At 37.3% G+C, this 21,559-nt stretch overlaps 1 protein-coding gene across 1 annotated transcript in view; it reads left to right on the top strand.

Annotated features, from left to right (window-relative positions):
• Positions 1-21,559, top strand: part of LOC150089683 (glycerol-3-phosphate acyltransferase 1, mitochondrial-like) — a 226,456-nt gene that overhangs the window by 143,901 nt on the left and 60,996 nt on the right. Inside the window, exons 14-16 of the mRNA XM_090368730.1 lie at positions 5,535-5,652; positions 7,076-7,146; positions 17,928-18,228. Of these exons, the coding sequence (XP_090224856.1) occupies positions 5,535-5,652; positions 7,076-7,146; positions 17,928-18,228 (490 nt within the window). The remainder of the gene's footprint in view (positions 1-5,534; positions 5,653-7,075; positions 7,147-17,927; positions 18,229-21,559) is intronic.

The raw sequence follows: 21,559 nt of genomic DNA, 5'->3' as shown, positions 1-21,559 counted from the left end.
ATCATAGGCTTCTGTGTCATGTGTTAATTTGTAAGTATCCCATGCATTTTTCCTCTCTGCCATATGCCTCATTAGTTCATCTGACATCCATTTTGGCCTAAACCTTGAACAATATTTCTTAATTGGTATGTAAAGCCTAGTAGCTTCCAAGATAAGTTCTTTGAATGCTTCCCATTTTGAATTTGCTGTTGGTAACATCATCAGTTGGTCCCACTGTATAGAATTTAAATACTGTCTCGGTCCATCGTAGTCGCCTTTACGGAAGCAATAACCCTTCCCTTTACCCCTAATGGTAGTTACCTCTTTGAGTAAATCCCACTTCAGCACACTGTGATCACTGCCACCTAGTGGTTCATTTATATGCAGATTCTTAATGCATGAAGAATCACTGCTGATAATCAAATCAAGAGTATTACTCCCTCTAGTTGCCTCCCGAACATGCTGATGTAGAAAACAATCATCCAATAAATCCACAAAAGCCCTGCTAGTGTGTGAGTAACCAGCCCCCAAATTCCAGTCAATATCTGGCAAATTAAAATCTTCCATTATAAGACTCTCTGATTTAATGGCCCACTCTGTTTCCCTATACAGTTCCTTATTATACTCATCAGAGTCATTAGGCCTATAGCACACTCCTACTCTCAATTTTGATCTCCCAATGCTTATGTCACACTAAACTGACTCAACACTGCACTGTCCAGCGATGTCGACTGGCTTCATTTCCTTGGTTTTTATGTATTTCTTAACTAATAGCATAACCCTTCCTCCCTTCCTCCCTTCCTATCCTGTCTATCCATTCTGTAGACATTGTACTCCACAAATTCCAGTTTTGCATTCCTTATATCTGTGTGACACCACGTCTCTGAAATCCCAACAATATCTGCCTTTGATGTTTTGAGCAATACCTCAAATTCATCAAATTTATTTACTAAACTCCTAGCATTGGTGTACACGCAAGTATACCTGCACCTGTTTCTATTCTTAGCTACCCTAACACAACCCATGTGTTTACTTGTACCGCAATGGCTCCCAGCAGTCTCTGAAATACCATGCATCTTGTTTTTCAGGCTTCTGCTCATTCTAATAGAAGCAGTGCAAGAATCTCTTTCACCTCTGCCAGTGGCTAGTGTCAATCTATTGGTCTTTGTCTCCCCCCAAGCTAGCAGTTTTCCGACCCACCTAACACTGCCTCGATAGCATCAGCAAATATTCTTGCACCCTTTCTATTTAAGTGTATCCCATCCCTGTAGAAGCAATCTCTCCTGTTAACAAGTACAGTCCAGGCTGAAAAAAATTCTACCCCTTGAGCCTTGCACAATCTTTCCCGAGCCGAATTGATCGACAAGGCTCTCATCATATACGCCCTCCTATCGTGTCTGGGCAGAATTGCAGACACTTTCAAATTCAACCCTAATTCTCGGCTTTTGTTCAACAGTGACCTGTACTTGTTAAGTAATTCTGCCGGTCTCCTACTCTTAATATTATTAGTGCCAACGTGTACAACTATATCACCTTTTGTGCCCTTAAAAGATGATATTCGCTCTACAACGTCATCAACCTTTGCCCCTGGCAGACATACCCTGGTCCTGTTCCACCTATCTTTTTTACAAAGCATGTTCCCCATTTCCCTGACAATAGAGTCACCAACAACTACTAGTTCCTTCGGGACCAGCGCATTCTGCCTTGGGGGTTGCCTCTGTGTCACGCGATGCCCAAGTGCAAGCTCTGGCGTTGATGTGGGCAGCTGAGAGCTTGATGGGCCCCTCAGTTTAGTTTCTTCGAGGGCATCCACCTTGTCCCTCAAGCTCTCATATAGGCCCACAAGAACGCCAAGTTGTTGCCTGATATCGATACACTCCTTGCATCGCGCACACACACAAAGACATCCCCCTTGGTAGTATCATGTCCCGTACCCGATTGCTCTGCACATTATTCTTCTGCCTTCTGCTGATGGGAGACTTCAATATTAACATACTTCAAAGCTCTTCCTCTCAAGTGCAATGCCTCCTAGGTGTCATTTCTTCCAATGGTTTCTCTCTTCTGACTGACAGAAATATCCCGACTAGAATGGGAGAGTCCCACAATTCCCTTCTTGACTTTGCAATTGGGGAATGCTTGTAACCTATGCAGTACTGGATGCAACTATTTCCGATCATCCTCCTATCCTAATGGTAATTGAAAATGAAGCAATTGTGGAAGAGATCATGCACACTTACAGATTCGTCACTCCAGGCCCTCTCAATAAGCTCTGTTATGAAGTCTTCGTGGGATGGGGTGCTTGCTACAGATGATCCTGAAATTGAAACGAACTTCTTCTTCTTTGAGCAAATCCTAAATAGTTACGAAAAATGCGTATCATGTCATATATCAAGAGCCCAAGGAATAAAAAGACCACTAGGCCAAGATGGAAATTATGCCCATTTATCTCAGACAAAATTTGTAATGTGCTAAAGAAAAGGGACCAACTTGCAAGAATTGCTAGAGCAGTGCGAAAGGAGGCAGATAAAAACAAATACACAACATACAGAAACAAAGTCACTGACAGTATTCGGTTGTAGAAAAGGAAATGTTATGGTTCCCAACTTAAAGGCATCATTACAAGCAAGGAAAAGTGGACAGTCTTGGATAAACTGCTACCTGGAAGGAAAACGAAATCACAGACCTACATTGGAGATGTAGTTGAGAATGAGGTACTCATTTCAGATGACCAAGAAAAAGCCGCAGCCTTCTGTAATTACTTTATCTCAAGTGTGAATAACCTTTTTAAAGACAAATTTGACTCTGGAGATAATGCAATGAGAGAATCTGTCAAGCACTCAATGAAGAGCTCTTTTTTTTTTTCTTGCTCCCCTCTCAGACGAAGAGATTTTAGAAGCAGGACATCAATTAAAAGTAAAGGGAGCCCCTGACTTTGATGAAATATCTCCTGTTCTGCTGAGACAGAGCAGGAGATATTCAGTGGTGTTAAGATTCTAACACCACTGAAGTATATTTACAATCTTTCCTTTCAATCTGGTAAATTCTCGTCTTAATTTAAAAAAAAAAGCAGTCATTGTTCCTGTTCTTAAGGGGAAACACTGCAACTCTATCAACAATTTTCGTCCAATAGTTCTACTCTCAGTTTTTGCAAAATTATTCGAAAAAATTACTCGAAATAAAATCGAGCCCCTGACTTTGAAATATCTCCTGTTCTGCTGAGACAGAGCAGGAGATATTCAGTGGTGTTAAGATTCTAACACCACTGAAGTATATTTACAATCTTTCCTTTCAATCTGGTAAATTCTCGTCTTAATTAAAAAAAAAAGCAGTCATTGTTCCTGTTCTTAAGGGGAAACACTGCAACTCTATCAACAATTTTCGTCCAATAGTTCTACTCTCAGTTTTTGCAAAATTATTCGAAAAAATTCTTCACAGCAGACTCATGGGCTTCTTGGAAGTCAATCTGCTTATCCATCAACAACAGTATGCTTATTGTTCAAAAAGATCCACTGACCTGGCAATTGTTGACTTCTGCTCTAGGATCATGGATTGTCTTGAAAAGGGTCACTATGCAATAGCACTGTTTCTAGACCTATCAAAAGCTTTTGACTGCATAAATCCTAAAATCGTATTCAACAAGCTCAACAATCTTGGCTTGAGAGGAAAAATTACCCTCCTTGAAAACTACCTTACTGCTTGGTCATTTGTTGTCAAAACAAACCAGTTTTTTTTTCAGACATTTCTTATTTCTCCAGGGAAGTACCTCAAGGCTCACTTCTCGGACCTATCCCATTTGTTCTTTACATTAATGAATTTCTCTCTCTTCTTCCATCTTCCCACCTAGTAGCGTATGCTGATGACATTTCCATTCTAATCACTGATAAAGACCCTAACCAGCTTCAATGCAAAATCTCTGCCTTGCTCTCTATAATGCATAGTTGGCTTCAAAAGAATCAGCTTATACTAAACCCAGAAAAATCCAAATATACGGTGTTTAGGACAAAAAATAAACCATTAAATATTGATTTCAAAATAACGTACATAGGAAAACAACTCGAAAGGGTGAATGATACCAAGTTTTTAGGAATCTGGCTAGATGATAAGCTGAGTTGGGATAAACAAATGATTACCTTATGAAAGAAGATGTCATCACTAACAGGAATACTCACCCGAACCTCTGTCTGGGTGCCTTCTTCCCTTCTCAGACTAGTATTCCTTTCTTTAATACAGCCTCACCTCACATATGGAGTCATCTCATGGTGTAATACCTGCCAAGAAAACCTTGTGCGAATCAATTCAGTAGGGCGCCTCCGTAGCCAGTGGGAAGGAGCAGCAGTGCGTAGCACACGCTTCTTGATTAGACTGGGGTTCGAGCCCGCCACCACCAAATACGGAGGATGCAGAAAGGTCAGGGAATGACTACCGCATATCCCGGAGCAATATGGCCTTAGTTGCTAATGCTCCTAAAATCAAAAAAAAAAAAAAAAAACAATTCACTTGTCAATTGATGTGTTCGTTCAATATTAGGCCCTCCCTGGAATGCATTGGTGACTTCGAGATATAAGGAAGCAAGATTCTTAAGCATCTACCAACTGCTACAAAAAGCTGAAGTGGTCTTTGTCTACAATGCTTTGAAAACACCAAACTTTCCTCCTCTCTTCATCCTTTTTTATAACAATAGAAGAAGAAGAAATAACATATAATTTAAGAAATGAAGCGAACCTGAAGGTTCCGCTTTTTAGAAAAGCCGTAGGTCAGAAAAATATAAAATACAGAGGTGCAAAAACCTGGAATAATCTTCTTGAAAATATCAAAAATGCCATTTTACTAAACCGGTTCAAGAAGCTCCTAACTGAACACATTTCCAGGGATGTCTGATCCAAATCGCCTTCCACTCAACTCCTGAACTTTGCATTCCAGTTTGGAAATTATGTAAACAAGTTGAAGGAATAGCTGTCAAAAAGCTTGTAACACCCTAGGCAATTATTTCATAATTTTTTCTTTCATTCTTCTTATTGTAAAAGTATTCACAATGTAATTATAAGTACTGTTGTAAACCACGTGACATGTGGTTTGTTTTTGAAGGTCTCTGTAATAGAATGTAGAAACATGTCCAATTTATTTAAGATTTATCTGTTGAATAACACATGTGCAATTTCAGATCTGTTTTTATTGTTATCTTTTTCAAAGGGAACACCCCCTAAAAAGCTTCTGGCTTATGTGTTCTCCCTCCCTTCTTGCTGTTATCTCCCAACAATTGTAACACAAAATAGGGATAAATAAATTATCATTATCAAATTATTATTATTGTGGTACATTTAGTTTGAAAGAATTTTTGCCAACAAAGAAAACTAGAAATTAATTTAAGCATTCCTGCAAGTATCCAAGAAATTAATGAAACTGAATTAAGCTCATCACAAAATAACTTATGTTAATATGAGGCCTTCGTTACTCTGGCAAAGATTTCAGTTGGACATTTAAAATGTTACTGTTTGCACATCATAAACACACATCTTAAACAATACATTAATTATAATTTTTTATATATATTCTAGGAATTTCTGCTTTCAGCACAGCAGTGTAAAGTCTCTAATTTTAATGCTAATATTCCTTTATGTGGCTCAGAGGATCTAAGACATGCCATCCAGTCCATAGCATCCCATGTTATATATGGTAAGTGTATAATACAATTTTATTTTTATGTTTATTTGCCTCAGGAGCACTTTTCTCCTTCCTGATTTTCTTCATTTTAACTAGTCAGGAAACAGGCTTATAATGCATCAGATTTACCTACTGAGATATTCATCTACTTTTATTCTAATGTTGCTGGCTCTTAGTGATTAATTAATTATGCTTTCCTGCTCCTTGTATGTAACAACTGAGGTGTACCGCTATCCACTTAGTTACGTAAAAAGAACAAAGATTTTTTTTTTTTTTTTTTTTTTATGTGTGAGAGTGTGAACCAAAATAAATGAGAAAAAAAAATTTTTTTTTTTTGAATGATATGAGATCTGACAATAAAGTAGGACCAGACTAATTCTGTTTAAAAAATATATATACACCTTTTTTGAGTATAGTCACTTTTAAGTACTCTCCTTCTCACTTCATCTACACATCCCAACTTTCTGGCATATATTGTCAGAAACATTTTTGGAGCTTGTTTTCTGGACATCCTTTGAGCAGTGCTATTATATTGCTCTGAAAACCATGCTGATTTCCTTTATTGATATCAAAAGAATTTTCAGTTTTTCACAAGATATATTCAACTTTCTTGAAGTTTTGGAACATATGCGCTCTCTCTCTCACTCTCACACACACACACACACACACACACACACACACACACACACACACACACACACACACACACACACACACACACACACACACACACACAATGCTGCTAAAATTATCTCTAGACACATCTGAGATTGAAGAAAAATAACCATGTCCCTAATCCATGTGTCAGGAATAGGTATAAAAGAACATTCATGCTAGAAGTAAGCAGGTCAACAAAATATTTGTATATTAGATGAGGAGTCAAGAATTTTATTATTGTTTATCTGTTCCATATTACACTTTTGCAGATTACTACCTCATATAGGAAGTCAGAATAACTAGACTGTGGTGAGCATTTATTTCTCCTAAATGTAAATAGTGTTGTTGCTATTATTATGTGCTTGTGTAATTTATTCCACTTTTCTACATCTCCCTCTGTTAAATACTCCCCCACATAGGAAATCACATGGGATCTGTTATTACACTAAATAATCTCAGTTCTTTTGTATTATTTACAGCAATAAAGCATGGTAACTGTTTTTGTTTTATTGTAGACCTATTCCATTTTATTTCATATTATTTCTGTTCTACATTGTGGAAAATCACACATGGTTCAATGAAAAAAGCAGAGTTTGGATATCTTACAGCCAAAACTAATTAATATAATTTGATATTTTTGCTATTTAAGTCTAGTTTGACTTATTGCATTATGGAGTACATATTTTTTCCATTCAGTTATTGTTTTAGAAATTTTTTCGTTACTTTTGTACACAGATAAATATGTGGCTCTCATTTATTTAATATTTATTATTTGCAGATTCTTCCAACTCAACAACACTTATGAGTACCAATCTTCTTGCTTTTCTCCTTTTAACAAAACACAGAAAGGTAAAATTTATGTTATTTTTAGTTTATACTATATGTTGTATGAAGTAAAAGTTTTAGAGTATATTTTTTTACAGTTTATTCGGTATGCATCTGTTTTAGAAAAATAACAATTAACTGATACTGGAAGGTTAATAAAAGTGAAGTGTCAGATGTTATGGGGGACTTCATGGGACAAGTAAATACTTGGGCTGTGTTAGGGTTACTAAGATCAAAAACAAGCGTAGGTATATTTTCATGTACACTAATTCCAGGAGTATAGTAATCAGATTTGATGAATGTGAGGTACTGGCTAAGTTGCGAAATGTGGACAGTAGGAATGTTGGAGACATGATGTAAAATTTGAATATGGGAAGTAGAATTGTGAACAGAAAGGACAGCTAAGACAGGAGAGGGAGGGGATTATGCTCTTAGTTAAGAAGCTCATAAAATCTAAGGCAGTGCATCCAATTGACATGAGTGTTTAGTGCAATGTAGATTCAGTTTGGTGACATAAGTACTGGGAAAACAGAAATGAGAGTAAGAGTATGTTATAGGTCAAATGACTGTGATGAGTATGATCAACAGCTGATCTGTTGTTTGTTTATTTGGTTTTTAGGAGCATTAGTAACTAATGCCATATTGCTCCGGGGATATGCGGTGGTCATTCCCTGACTTTTCCGCATCCTCCGTATTTGGTGGTCACGGGCTCGAATCTTGGTCTAATCAAGAAGCGTGTGCTACGCTTCTTGATTAGATTACCAGATCAGCTGTTTGCCGCCTCCTGGCTATGGAGGCGGCCAACAGCTGATCTGGTAAACATTTAGGTAATTAGTTAGGTAATCATTCTGATTACCTAAATGATTACCAGATCAAACAGAGTGAGCCAGTAAATAAATGGGAAGATTTTAACTTTAGATATTGACTAGAACTTTTGTGGGGTTGATTATTCACACAGTAGCAAGAACTTTCTGAATTTATTTGATGACTGTTTTAAACACCAGCATATTAGAGAGACAACTATAGAAGGCAGTACTCTTGATCTGGTTATTAGCAGCAATGCTTCATGCATTAAGAATCTACAGATAAAAGAGCCACTAGGTGGTGGTGATCACAGTGAATTGATATGTTATTTATTTAAAGATATAACTATTATCAAGTGTAAAGGGAAGAGATTTTCCTTTCAGAAAGGCAACTAGAATGGTCTCGGCCAATTTTAAAATTATTTTTATCAGGTCCAATCAGTATTGGCAAATGTAAATTCTAAATGTAATGAAGTGTGTCCAGGGAAGTAATTGTAGTAGCTACTAAACTTTTATACTAACTAAGAAATATTGTTCATGTCCAGTGGATCATAAGTTGCCTTAGCTTTATTGTCACCAACACTTAAATGATTACCAGATCAACTGATGAAGTCTAATGACAGAGAAGAAAAATTCATGAGATGATCATAAATTATCAGGGGATAAAGAAACCTGCAGTTAGTATAAACTAGTGTATTAGTGAGTGTGCAATCAAGTCACACTAATCAGGTTAGGCAGGCTAAGGCAGATTATGAGAAATGTTTGGCTAAGAATGCAAAGAAAAGTGGGAAAGAATTCTTTGCTTATGTTAATGCTAGAAGGAAAGTGATGAACTATATTGGCCTACTTAGCTAAGGATAGCACAACTATTAATGATCATGTTCAAGTTGCTGACAAAGTGAATAAGTATTTTGCATATATATTCACATGTGACACTTTAAAAGATGGATAAACCAAAAGTATATCTAATTCTAACTGGGAAATGATTTTATGATAACTGTGGGGCCAAATGGGTGAGAAATTCTGAAGCTAAAAGTAAATAAGACACCCAGAGTGAAGAAATCTACCTAATTATATTGAAATAAGTAGCAAGGAAGGCAAACAAACTCCTAGTCATAATTATGGGAGCATCTTCGGACTCAGGGTAAGTTCTGTGGATTGGAGATGGATGTGGATTAATTACTATAGATTTGTTCTAGGGAAAATAATGGATTTCAGTGGTTAGACAAAAGAATGTAGCATTATCTTGATAGGAATACATTTATGTGGAAATTAAGCTCTGATTTGGTAAGGCAATATCTTGTCTGAGTAATTTGATCATCTACTATGATGCTGTTGTAAAGGAACTGGATGCTAAAAATAATTTTGGCATCATATACTTAGATTTCAGTGAAGCTTTTGACACTGTTTTGCATGAAAGACTGCTATACATGTTGGAGTGCTGTGGTATAGGGATGAATTATTGCTATGAATAAAGGAGTGGTTGAGTGGGAGAAGAAAGAATGATTATCAGTGGGCACTGCTCTTCTTGAACTAATGTTATTAGTGGGGGGTTCAATTCTGGGCCCCCTTACTGTTTTCATTATTTTTAACAATATTGGGGCATATTGAGCTTGCTTTCTAATTTTGCAGATGATACAAAGGTTGGAAAGTTGGTTAAAATCTTGTTAGTGACAATAATCAGGGTATGCTACTGCAAAAAGAAAAATTAGGCAGATGGGCAGTAGAGGTTTAACATTCACAAATGTGATGTACTGCATATGAGTAGCAGTAATCACATGATAACATACATGCATACTGAGTGGTACCAAACTCATGGTAGGCTAGAATGAAAAGAGGCTTTGGCAGGTATGGCACCAATCAGTTGGTATGTTAATTTGGGATTACTGTTATTCTTATGCAATCACATGATAATATACATGCATACTGAGTGGTACCAAACTCATGGTAGGCTAGAATGAAAAGAAGCTTTGGCAGGTATGGCACCAATCAGTTGGTATGTTAATTTGGGATTACTGTTATTCTTATGCAGTTCCTTGCGTATGCCAGTGCCGAGCCTCAGGCATGAAATTATCTAAGCAGACAGGCTACTAGGACAACTCATGGAGTTTTGTCAACAATGTACAGGAATTTTGCCAGTAGGGATAAGGAGAGTGATTATCTGGTTGTACAAGGAAATGGTTAAGCTGCATCTTGTGAAACAAACTTTCATCTGGTATGGAAGTGATTGAACAAATTTAGAGGGATTAGAAATTATTAGAAGGGATAGATATATTATGTCTTTTTTTTTTTTTTTTTTTTTTTTTTTTTTTTGCTGTTACTGTTATGATCTTGCTTCCTTTCATCATTTGCCATTACTAATATTAACTCTAACTCTGCAAGTCACCCAGAACTCTTTGACATCAGAACTTTTGAATGCAGAATGCAGAACTGGAATTTGGGGTGTACAGGTGTACAATGTGTACAGAAAGGATAGACAGGATAGGAAGGGAGGAGGTATTATGCTGTTAACTAAGAAAAACATAAAATCAAAAGAAGTGCACCCAGTTGATATAGATGAACAGTGCACTGTTGAGTCAGTTTGGTGTGACATAAGCACTGCGAAAACAAAAATAAGAGTAGGAGTGTGTTATAGGCCTAATGACTCGAATTAGTACAGTGAACAATTGTACAGAGAAATAGAGTGGGCTAGTAAATCAGAATGTCTTATAATTGGGGATTTTAACTTCCCAGATATTGACTGGAACTTGTGGGTTGGTCACTCACACACTAGTCAATTTATTGGATGATTGTTTTCTGCAGCAGCATGTTCGAGAGGCAACCAGAGAGAGTAATACTCTTGATCTGGTTATCAGCAATGATCATTCATGTATTAAAAATTTGCAGATAAAGGAACCACTAGGGGGCAGTGATCACGGTGTACTGATGTGGGATTTACTTAAAGATTTAATTACCATCAGGGGTAAAGGAAAGGTTTTTGCTTCCGTAAAGGTGAGTACAGTGGTCTCAGACAGTTTTTAAATTCTGTACAGTGGGATCAACTGACGATGTTACCAACAGTAAATTCTAAGTGGGAAGCATTCAAGGAATTAATCGTGGATGCTACTAAAAGTTTCATACTTATTAAGAAATATTGTAGAGACTCGTAACAGAGAAGAAAAATGCATGGGATGCATATAAATTATCAAGCGACTCAGAAGCCTATGGCAGATATAAGCTAGTCTGTAATCAGGTCACAAAGGAGGTTAGGCAGGCGAAGGCAGATTACGAGAAATCCTTGGCAAAAGATGCTAAGAAAAACAGCAAGGATTTCTTTACTTATATAAACTCTAAAAGGAAGGGGATGAGATTGGTCCACTTGACATCGATGGTTTGACTGTTGATGATCCTGCTCAGATAGCAAACAAACTGAATGAATATTTTGCATCTACATTCACACATGAGGAATTATTAAGTTTTGAAAATGGCAGAAGGTTATCAAATTGTAGCAGGGTACTTAATGATTTTGTAATAACTGAGAGCAAAGTGGAGGAGAAATTGTTGAAGTTAAACATAAGAAAAGCACCTGGGGTGTATGGGATCTATCCAGTTATATTAAAGGAGGCGGCAAAGCAACTAAGCAGACCCTTAACCATAATTATGAGAGCTTCCTTGGACTCAGGGGATGTTCTCACGGACTGGAGATGTGCAAATGTATCCCCAATTCACAAAGGGGGATCGAAGGGCGACACGAGTAATTACAGACCAGGTAGTTTAACTTCTGTTCCGGGTAAAATAATGGAGTCACTGGTTAAAGGTGCATTGCAGGATCATCTACACAAGACTGCAGCAATAATTCAGACACAGCATGGGTTTGCTAAGGGAAAGTCTTGTCTGACAAATTTGATTGGTTATTATGATGTGGTTACAAAGGAACTGGATGCAAAAAATAATTTTGATATCATATATTTGGAATTCAGGAAAGCTTTTGACACTGTTGCGCATCGAAGACTATTGTACAAATTGGAGCAGAATGGTATTAAGGGTAAGTTGCTACAATGGATAAAAGGATGGTTAAGTGTGAGAAGAGAGAAGGTGGTAATCAATGGGTGCTGCTCTTCGTGGACTAATGTTATTAGTAGAGTCCCACAGGGTTCGGTCCACTGTTGTTTTGTATATTTATCAATGATATTGATGAAGGTATATCAGGCTTAATGTCGAAGTTTGCAGATGATACAAAGGTTGGCAGGGTTGTTAATGACAGTAATGGCAGTGTGCTACTGCAACAGGATCTAGATAATTTGGGCAGATGGGCTAAGAAGTGGCAACTGAAGTTTAACCTTGACAAATGCAAAGTACTGCATATGGTAGAAGAAACCTGAGAGAAAAGTACCAACTGTGTGGTACTACACTTAAGGTGGTAGAAAATGAAAAAGACCTGGGAGTAATTGTGCAGTCAGATATGAAGTTTTTTGAGCAATGCTGACAGGCTGCCATGCCTTGAGTACTGTGTACAGGCCTGGGGACCTCATTTTAGGAAGGATGTCGATTTGCTTGAGCGTGTACAGAGAAGGGCAACAAGATTGGTGAGGGGAATGAAGGAATCCTCCTACCAAGAGAGGCTTAAGTTCTGCAAATTGCAGTGGCTGGAGACTAGGCAACTGCGCGATGATCTGATTGAGGTGTATAAGGCCTTGAATGGGTTGAGCACACTGAATTCCGATGGGATCCTTCCACTTGTTCAGATTACGAACCTAAGGGGGCATAAATTCAAATTAAGAAAAGACAGATGTAGAATAGATGTGCAGAAATTTGCCTTTAGCCAGCGGGTGGTTAATTGCTGGAACAAACTTTCATCTGTCGTTGTGGAAGGTGATAGGTTGAATAAATTTAAGGAGGAACTTGGATAGGCATTTGGAGTGAATAGTGTGATTTTTTTTTTTTTTTTTTTGTTTATGCTGCATAAGCTCATACACTTGCTTTCTTGCAACACATGCCACTACTACTACTACTTGCTTTGTTTGAAACTGGGCTTTTTGCAGATTAACTTTGATAACAGTTAGCAATTTTTGTTGGTGATTTTAATTCACAACTGCAGCCGGCTTCAATTTTGACATTAGAATACCAGACAGTTCTAAATATACACTCAGCATTATCTTTTCTCTGATTAATAGTCCATCAAAGCTCACAGTTATTGTCCTTAAGTTTAGTTCCTTAGATTTTTCAGATCCCAACTTGGTAATGATCTTTTCTGCAGCGTAGCTTCTCTGCCTTACTCTCTCTGACAGTTATACTTATCCTTGTGTTGTTTAGCATTACAAGAATTTGATTTAGGATGATCTGTGTAATTTCTCTTCCTGTTTTACTTGGTTGGATTACTGTTTTAAATCTTCCAACCCTAATATTTGCTCAGTTATGTCAGTGAGATATGTTTTGTAGGGATGAAATCTTTTATTACACATGCCATCATCAAACCCTCACCCATTATCTAAACCTTGGTTTCCAATAAATGTGTCAAGGTTGTTAAAGATAAGGCTGTAGCATATTGCAGTTGGCTTGTATCCAGATTTAAAGCTTCATTTTCTAAGCTAGGCTGAAACTTGCAACAGTTGTAAAATAATTATTAATAAATTCAACCCCCCCCCCCTTTTTTTTTGCGGTTGATCCTTTTGGTCCCTGTCCAAAGCTACTCTGTCCATCAATGCTTCCACCTATGTCATAAGCTGTTGGTTCTGTTGCATTCTCAGCTAAAGATAACGCCGACTTATTAACATCTACTTTTCTTCTAACTCTTGTATCCGATGGCCTTGGTAAATCGCTTACAAGATACTCTATACAGCACCTCCATAGTCTTCTGACAAAAGGAAAATTAGAAATATTTTAACTCCAATGAAATCCAATGTTTTAACTATATTCTTATGAATTTCCTTTGCTGTTAATCCCTTTTTCACAAATATTTGATGGTTGCACAGGGATTGATTTCATGCATCATTCCTCATTCACACAACTTTGTTGTTGACTCCAGGACCTTTAATTAAAATATGACTTTACAGAACCTGCATGAAACTTATTGGGTTACAGTTTGAAGTGTTGTAAGGGATTCATTCAAAAAGTTTCCGGAATTTCACTATAAAAGTTTGTTGAGTGAGCAGTTGGGCTTGTTAACCTTAATCACCTTCAAGGTACCTTACTTCTGCACATACACATTGCTCCATCAGTCATTCACATTCCATGTTTCATTCTTTGAAACATTCTTTAAAATCATGTGTGTTTAAGCATATGTGGGCTGCTTCGGCATTTTCTTTGATGTCATCCACTGTAGTGAAACAGTGACTCTCGAAGCCCCATGTTCAGTTTAGGAATAGCTAGAAGTCAGATTATGCAAGGTCAGAGGAATAGGGAGACTGCTGCATGACAATGATTTTTTTTTTTTTTTTTTTTTTTGCATCCAAGAACTGCTGAACTGCCATTGCTGTGTGACTGGGCACATTATGTGGTGCATGATCCAGCCATCCTTCCATTTTTGAGGTCATCTTCACCTCACATTCTCACACAAATGTATTAAGCAGTGATGTTTCTTCCCCTAGTAACAAATTCATGATGTACTTGCATTGTTGAAAAAATAATCAGCATGACTTTGACATTGGATTTTGTTGCATGAGACTCTTGGGCTGTGGGGACATTTTTGTGTGCCATTCAGATGTCCACTTTTGTCTTGGGGTCTTAAGTGAACACACAACTCACCTATATCACTCATTTTTATTTTGTAATGTTGAAGGGAGCTCCCTGTGAGGTTCATTTCTAGTGTTTCCAGTCCATTTTTAAACCATTTCTCCAAGTTTAAAGAACTTAATGTTAATACTGTGTTCAAACTGCAACATTCCACAATTAATCAGCTGTGCACCAAGGTGGTCATTGTGAATACCCCATGAAACCTTGTGGCCATAATGCAAGCCATTTAAATATTAGCTTGCAATTCTAGGAAATTTTGAATGCACAGGTCTCACTAATCCGGCAGTGTTGGGACCTGTGGGGGTGCCGGATTAGTGAGTTTGCTGGATCACTGGCGGTTATTTTAGCACATGCAGTTTACCCAGCAGCTAACCACCTCATCCTGCTTTTAACATGTTGACTACCAAGCTAGTTTAAGAAAAACATTCCCCAGGGACCAAAAAATATTTATCAAATAATTTGATTAGTAATTCTAAAATAAATATTGTAATATCAGTGTTGTAGTTTTTTCGCTTAAAATATCAAAAAAAGGGGGGGTCCTTTTTTCTATGTCGCATATATGTGGCCGACGTGGCCCAGTAGGTTACTTTATTTCTTGAGAAGCCATTACACGTATGTGTGGCCACATGCGTGTGAGATTTTGTGAAAACAAGTTCATTAGCGCGCTGTATTATCCATCATATTGTGTTGTGTTTTTCGCAAGTTTGTACAAGTGTGTTGTAAAAAAAAAAATTATAAAAAGGAATGGCTAAAAGAAAATTATTAAAATAAGAGGAACTGAGATAAATTGCTGGAATTTACAATTAAGCAGAGTTAAACTTCTCACAGACACACCGCTGTTGAGTTTTTTCAGAAATTCAACTTTATCTATTATGGACAATGTACGGTATTTGCGCTTTACACCATGAGAGGCACCTCCGTAGCCAGGTGGGAAGGAGCAGCAGTGCGCAGCACACGCTTCTTGATTAGACCGGGGTTTGAGCCCATCACCACCAAATACGGAGGATGTGGAAAGGTCAGGGAATGACCACCGCTATCCCCGGAGCAATATGGCCGTAGTTGCTAATGCTCCTAAAAACCAAATAACAACAACACTATGAGAGGCACTTCCTTTATGCATTGGAACCATGACTGGGGCTAAATGTGAGCAGGTTATAATAATAAATGCAGAAAAACAAGTGGGAGTGGCTGATGCTGCAACCAACGCTACCAAAATAGTAGCGGCAGGTCAGTGCGCTGACGCGGGAAATTTGAAGTTACGTTCATGGAAATTATGTCCAAATTAGCAGTGGAACTGGATTACCGGTGGCCAGATTAGTGATGGTCGACCTGTACTATGTGCATTAAGTAGAGAAATTTTTGACACTGTACTGCTACTCTTTCACATGTGGGCCACAAACTTTTCACCTCCTCCAATTTGTTAATGGCCTTCTTTTACTGACTGAAAATCTGATCCATAGTTTTCCAATGATAGCACACTACATTCTGCCTTTCAGTTTGCAAAACCTTGTCCCGGACATGCAGCTTTGCCCTGTTGAATATCTACCACCAATTCCTTAAATGCTGATCTCCACAGGGCGCCTCCGTAGCCAGGTGGGAAGGAGCAGTAGTGCGCAGCACACGCTTCTTGATTAGACCGGGGTTCGAGCCTGTCACCACCAAATACGGAGGATGCGGAAAGGTCAAGGAATGACCACCGCATATCCCGGAGCAATATGGCCTTAGTTGCTAATGCTCCTAAAAACCAACCAAAACAAAAAAAAAAAAAAAAAAAAAAAGCTGATCTCCAGATAGTTCTCCAATGGGACAAAAGAAAAAAAATTTAATTAACTTCAGTCTTTCTGATATTTGTTCCTGTTTTATTTCTTGCAAAAAAAAAAGGAAAAAAAAGTATATATATATCTGTTGCTTGCATGCTCATCTTCGAAGACAGTTCTAGACAAGATCACATACCGAAGATTTTAATCTACAGAAATTTAAGTCTAATGTCAATAAATATCTTCTGTATTCTCAACCATCAGTGCTTGTACTGAGTACTTTAGGATCTACTACCTTTCATGTCTGTTGCTTAATATATAAAAAAAAATAAATAAAAAGAATAAAAAATAAAACTACTTTCATAAATGAATGGCTATTTTAGATTCAGCATCTGGTGTTGTCCAATTGTATGCTTTTCTAATTTGAAAAGGAGTGTTTTTTACCTGTTGCAGCAGAATCCTTTTTTTTTTTATTGGATTTTGTTAGAAATCTCCATTATGTTGAATATTTACAAGAGGGGTAGTGTTAAAAAAAAGATTTTTATTCACCCAGGAGTAGTTGTGATAGAAGGTTGAAACAGACACCATGTATTACAGTTTTTCAAAATAGTCACCAGACAAAATGATATATTTTTGCCACCTCAATACACTTCCTCAGACCAGTTTTGTAGAAGTGCTCTGATTGTCCTTCAAACCACCAGTCTGCAGCAGAAATTGCCTCGTCATCAACAGTAAAGTGTTTTCCACGAGGAAAGAATTTCAGAGCTGGAAAGAGGAAGAAATCCAAGTGTGCAAGATCGGGTGAATAAGCAGGATGTGGCAATATTTCTGTTTTTCCTAGCACATTGACAACATTTCATGTGCACATTGTGTCCTTTCCTTCTGGTAAGAGATTAGAAGCCTGGAAACCAATCTAACAGACACATTTAAATTGTTTATACCCATATGCAACAACTGTGTAACCTGGGTAGTCACTTCCATAAATAGCGACCATTTCTTAGTGGATTGTTTTGGGTGTTTTCCTTGCAGAAATAAGAACCGAATCAATTATCTGTATTCCTCTTTATTCATTATGACACTTCTCTTCATTCAGTGTTCCAAAGAAAAAAAATGAATTGTCAGATCTAAACCAAAATTTGTGTTTGCTATAGAGATTTCAAGGTTTCAAAAAAAAAAAAAAAAAAAAAATTTTTTTCGTCTTTCTATCACAATTACTTTTGAGTGAATACAAATCTTTTTTAAACCCCCACCCTTGTATATATTACTTTTTTTAATGTTTATATTAATACCCTATTTTTATTTGGCAGTATTTATCATTATAAGACAATGTAAATGAAATAGAAAAATCTTATCATGACAAACTCCAATTATTGTAGGAATATTATTCTAATTTTTCATTGTAGGAATTCAGTTGACTGTTGTATAAAAATTTGGTGAATTCACTTGATATATTAAAATATTTGTGCTCTTTTAGAAGAATTACCCCTGTTTTTTTTTTTTTTTTTTTTTCCCTTTTCTCCCCTCTTTATTTTAGGGTGCTACTCTACCAGTGTTATCACAAAGTTTGACTTGGTTACGAGAAGAAATTTCTAAAAGAAAAAGGGACGTAGGCTTTACTGGAGAATCTGCTGATGTGATTAAACATGCTAATGCTTTATTGGGAAAGAACCTTATTACCACCGAAAGTATTCAGATGGAATGGTCTTCAAGCGATATGGAAAATAACAATTTACAAATTGTGTTTTACAAACCCATCATTAGGATACCATATGTCTTACAGCTGCAGTATTATGCAAACTCTGTTATTTCTGTTTTCCTGATGGAGAGTATAGCAGGTATTTTTATCTTTGTTAGTGTGTGTGCAGTTTTTAATTTTTTGCATGAAACGATTATGTTAATATGAAATTATTTACCATCCAAAACAGCCTTGAATTTAATTATTCAGGGTGATTACAAATCTTCTTCTTTATATTCGCCGCCTTCTCACGTTTATATGGGGTCGGCGTTTCCATCCTTAATTCTTTTCCTCCATTCCTCCCTATCCTGGGCTTCCTCTTTCCTCCATCCTCTCTCTTTTAAATCCTCTGCCACCTTGTCCTTCCATCTCAGCTTAGGTCTCTTCCTCTTCCCTATCATCTCCAACTTTTTGCACCTCTTCCCCACATACTCCTCATTTCTTTGTTCCACATGTCCAAGCCACCTCAACCTAGATTTCTGCATTTTTTTTACTCAGAGGCCCACCTGAACCGTACCTCTGATGTAATCATTTCTTATCCTGTCCTTCTCGTCACACCACACATCCATCTTAGCATCCTCATCTCTGCCACTTCAGTCTTCTCCTGCACCTATGTCTCAGCACCGTACATCAATGCGGGTCTGACCACAGTTTTATACAATCTTCCCTTCATTCTGCAACTTACTTTCTAATCACCCAGCACCCCACTCATCTTTCTCCAGTTCAACCATCCACATTGCACTCTATGCTGTATTTCTGCACTCAATCCTCCATCCCTCTCAACATTCAATCCAAGATACTTAAATTTCGAAACTGATGGTAGCTTTTCCTCCTGCAGTTTTATAGAACTCTCATCTTCTCCATTCAGTGATGTATATTCTGTGTTTGTTCTGCTTACCCTCATGTCCCTCTCTTCCAACACTTTCCTCCATTCCTCCAATTTCTTCAATACCTTTCCTTGGGATGGTTCGCACAGTACTATATCATCCGTGAACAGCATACTCCATGGTGCTCTACACCTTACGTGTCTCACCAACACATCCATTACCAGATTGAACAGATATGGGCCGAGAGCTGATTCCTGGTGCAGTCTTAACTACTACAGCGAATCCCTCAGTCATACCTACACTACTCTTAACATGAGTCACCGCTCCCTCGTACATTTCCTACACAAGCCTTACGTACTTTTCTGATGCACCCTTCTCCCTCATACATCTCCATACCTCTTGTCTGGGCACTTTATCATATGCTTTTTCCAGGTCTATGAACACCATTCAGGGTGATTACAAATAAAGTTCGTTATAGTCTAGACCAGGGGTGGCGAACCTATGGCATGCATCCATTTTTTGGCACGGAATTCAGAGCTTACCAAAAAAAATTTCAAATTTAGAAACAACGTCACTCCAGGAATCCATCTTGAGTCATGACCTGCACATGCCCATTCTCTCGGCCAGGCATATAGTGGCGTCACACCGTTCAGTAAATAGCTCTATTCGTGCAGTGATTTGCTTGAAGTCGGAGTGGTGAAACGTACTGATGAAATTGTGTGATTATTCAAGAAATGTCTTGAATGTTAGCCTCCCGGGGGACATGCAAGGCTAGTTTTTTAAAAGATTTAGCCAATTTTGACACACACTTAAAAATGTTCACCACCCCTAGTCTAGACAATGCGGAAGTGAACAGCACAAAAAATTTTCAAAAATGCAATACCAGAATGTGTGCTTTAACATGAATATTCACATCTTAGATATGATAAAAGAAGATGCAACCCTGGCAGTAAACAGAAGTCAACATGGTACTGTAAATGCTTTATTTGACAAGTTCTTTTACCAAAATAATAGTACAGGAATCCCTCGATTAGTGCGATTAATTGGTTCCGCGAAAATGGTGCACTATGCGAAATCGTCCTAATCAACATTAATAATCAATACAAAATAGCCTAATTCGTTCCAAGACCTACAAATATACCAATCAATAGTTTTAAAAATACATTTTTTATGGCAATTTAATGTACAACAGTATAAAAGCAAAGGATAATTATAAATATTTGCATTACAGTAATCAAAAGTTTATTGAAATAAAAAAAATTACAATATATAACTCAGTTTATTTCTTTGTAAAATATTTCAAAAGGCTGGTTTGTGCAGACTTTTCTTTCTTCCTTTCATCATAAATTTGTTTTGGATACGTATCTTTTTCAATGCTCCTGCAAATTTGCATACTGCGCTCGATATCTGGGTCTGCATCCATGATTAGTTGATTCAAATTTTCAGCTGCGTGAAATATTCCTTCAAGTTCTTTAACGTCAACTTCTTTTCTTGAACATTTTCTTCCTCCAAATTTCCACCTCATCATATGCTCATTGTTCATCAATATTAAGGAGGTCAGAATCACTTAATTGTTCTGAATGTGATTCCAGCAATTCGTGAACATCACTATTGTCACTAAAGCCTAGATCTCTTCCAATATTTGCTATTTCATCAATAACAGTGTTGACACAAGTGAAACTACAGAAATCATTTGTGCAATGTGGCAAAATATGCTTCCAAACTACTCTCATATTGCTGGATGTTACTTCAGACCATGACTGATGAATATTGTCTATTGCTTTCCTAATTTTGTAATTTCTCCAAAATTCAACTAAAGAAACTGCACCATCTCCAGTTGTTGCTTCAATTGCTTGCACAAATGTTCTGCATAAATAATAGGCCTTAAAAGTAGCAATTATGCCTTGATCCATAGGCTGTAAAAGACTTGTCATATTTGGAGGTAAAAAAAATAACTTTCACGTTTTCACGCAAAATCAGAAAGTGCTGGTGGGTGGCCTGGGGAATTGTATAAATATTTGTTGATCTGCATAGGTGCAGTCATCAACAATTTTCTTTAAAATTTTGGGATACAGTAATACCCCAACTTACGCAAATTCGGAGTACGCGGTTCTTGATTTTTTTGTTTGGCAACACTGCAGCCCACTATCTTCAAGGTCGTTTTTCATATGTTATCGATATACAGTGCGACGGCGGAGAGTGAGAGCAAAAGATGAACAAAATTCAACTTTTCTGTGCATGAGCTGCATACACATACAAGAATTTGTATTCCAACTGTCATATTTATATGTGTGCGTTCGAATTCGTGCTCAACTTTTGTCGGAAATTACATCATTTTCACAAGAGAAATGGATCGCGTTGGTCGAGCCGTATACAGTCAGTCCTCGTATAACACGTGTTTACACTACACGAATTTGATCATACACGATTTATAAATATGGTAACGATATCTTATAATATAACACGAATCGAATTGGCTTATGCACGATTCGCCTTTGTGTTTACAAGAAATGGCAATCGAACGCAGAATCACCCAACCGAACGCAACACGATAGGAATGAAGAGAAGATTCTGAAAATGTATTTGTTTTTTATATCAGTGAAG

Source organism: Mastigoproctus giganteus, chromosome 2, assembly GCF_048544385.1.
Source record: "Mastigoproctus giganteus isolate SK-2022 chromosome 2, ASM4854438v1, whole genome shotgun sequence".
Classification (NCBI taxonomy): domain Eukaryota; kingdom Metazoa; phylum Arthropoda; class Arachnida; order Uropygi; family Thelyphonidae; genus Mastigoproctus; species Mastigoproctus giganteus.
Note: the sequence above shows the minus strand (reverse complement) of the source record. Positions and strands in the feature narration are given on the sequence as shown.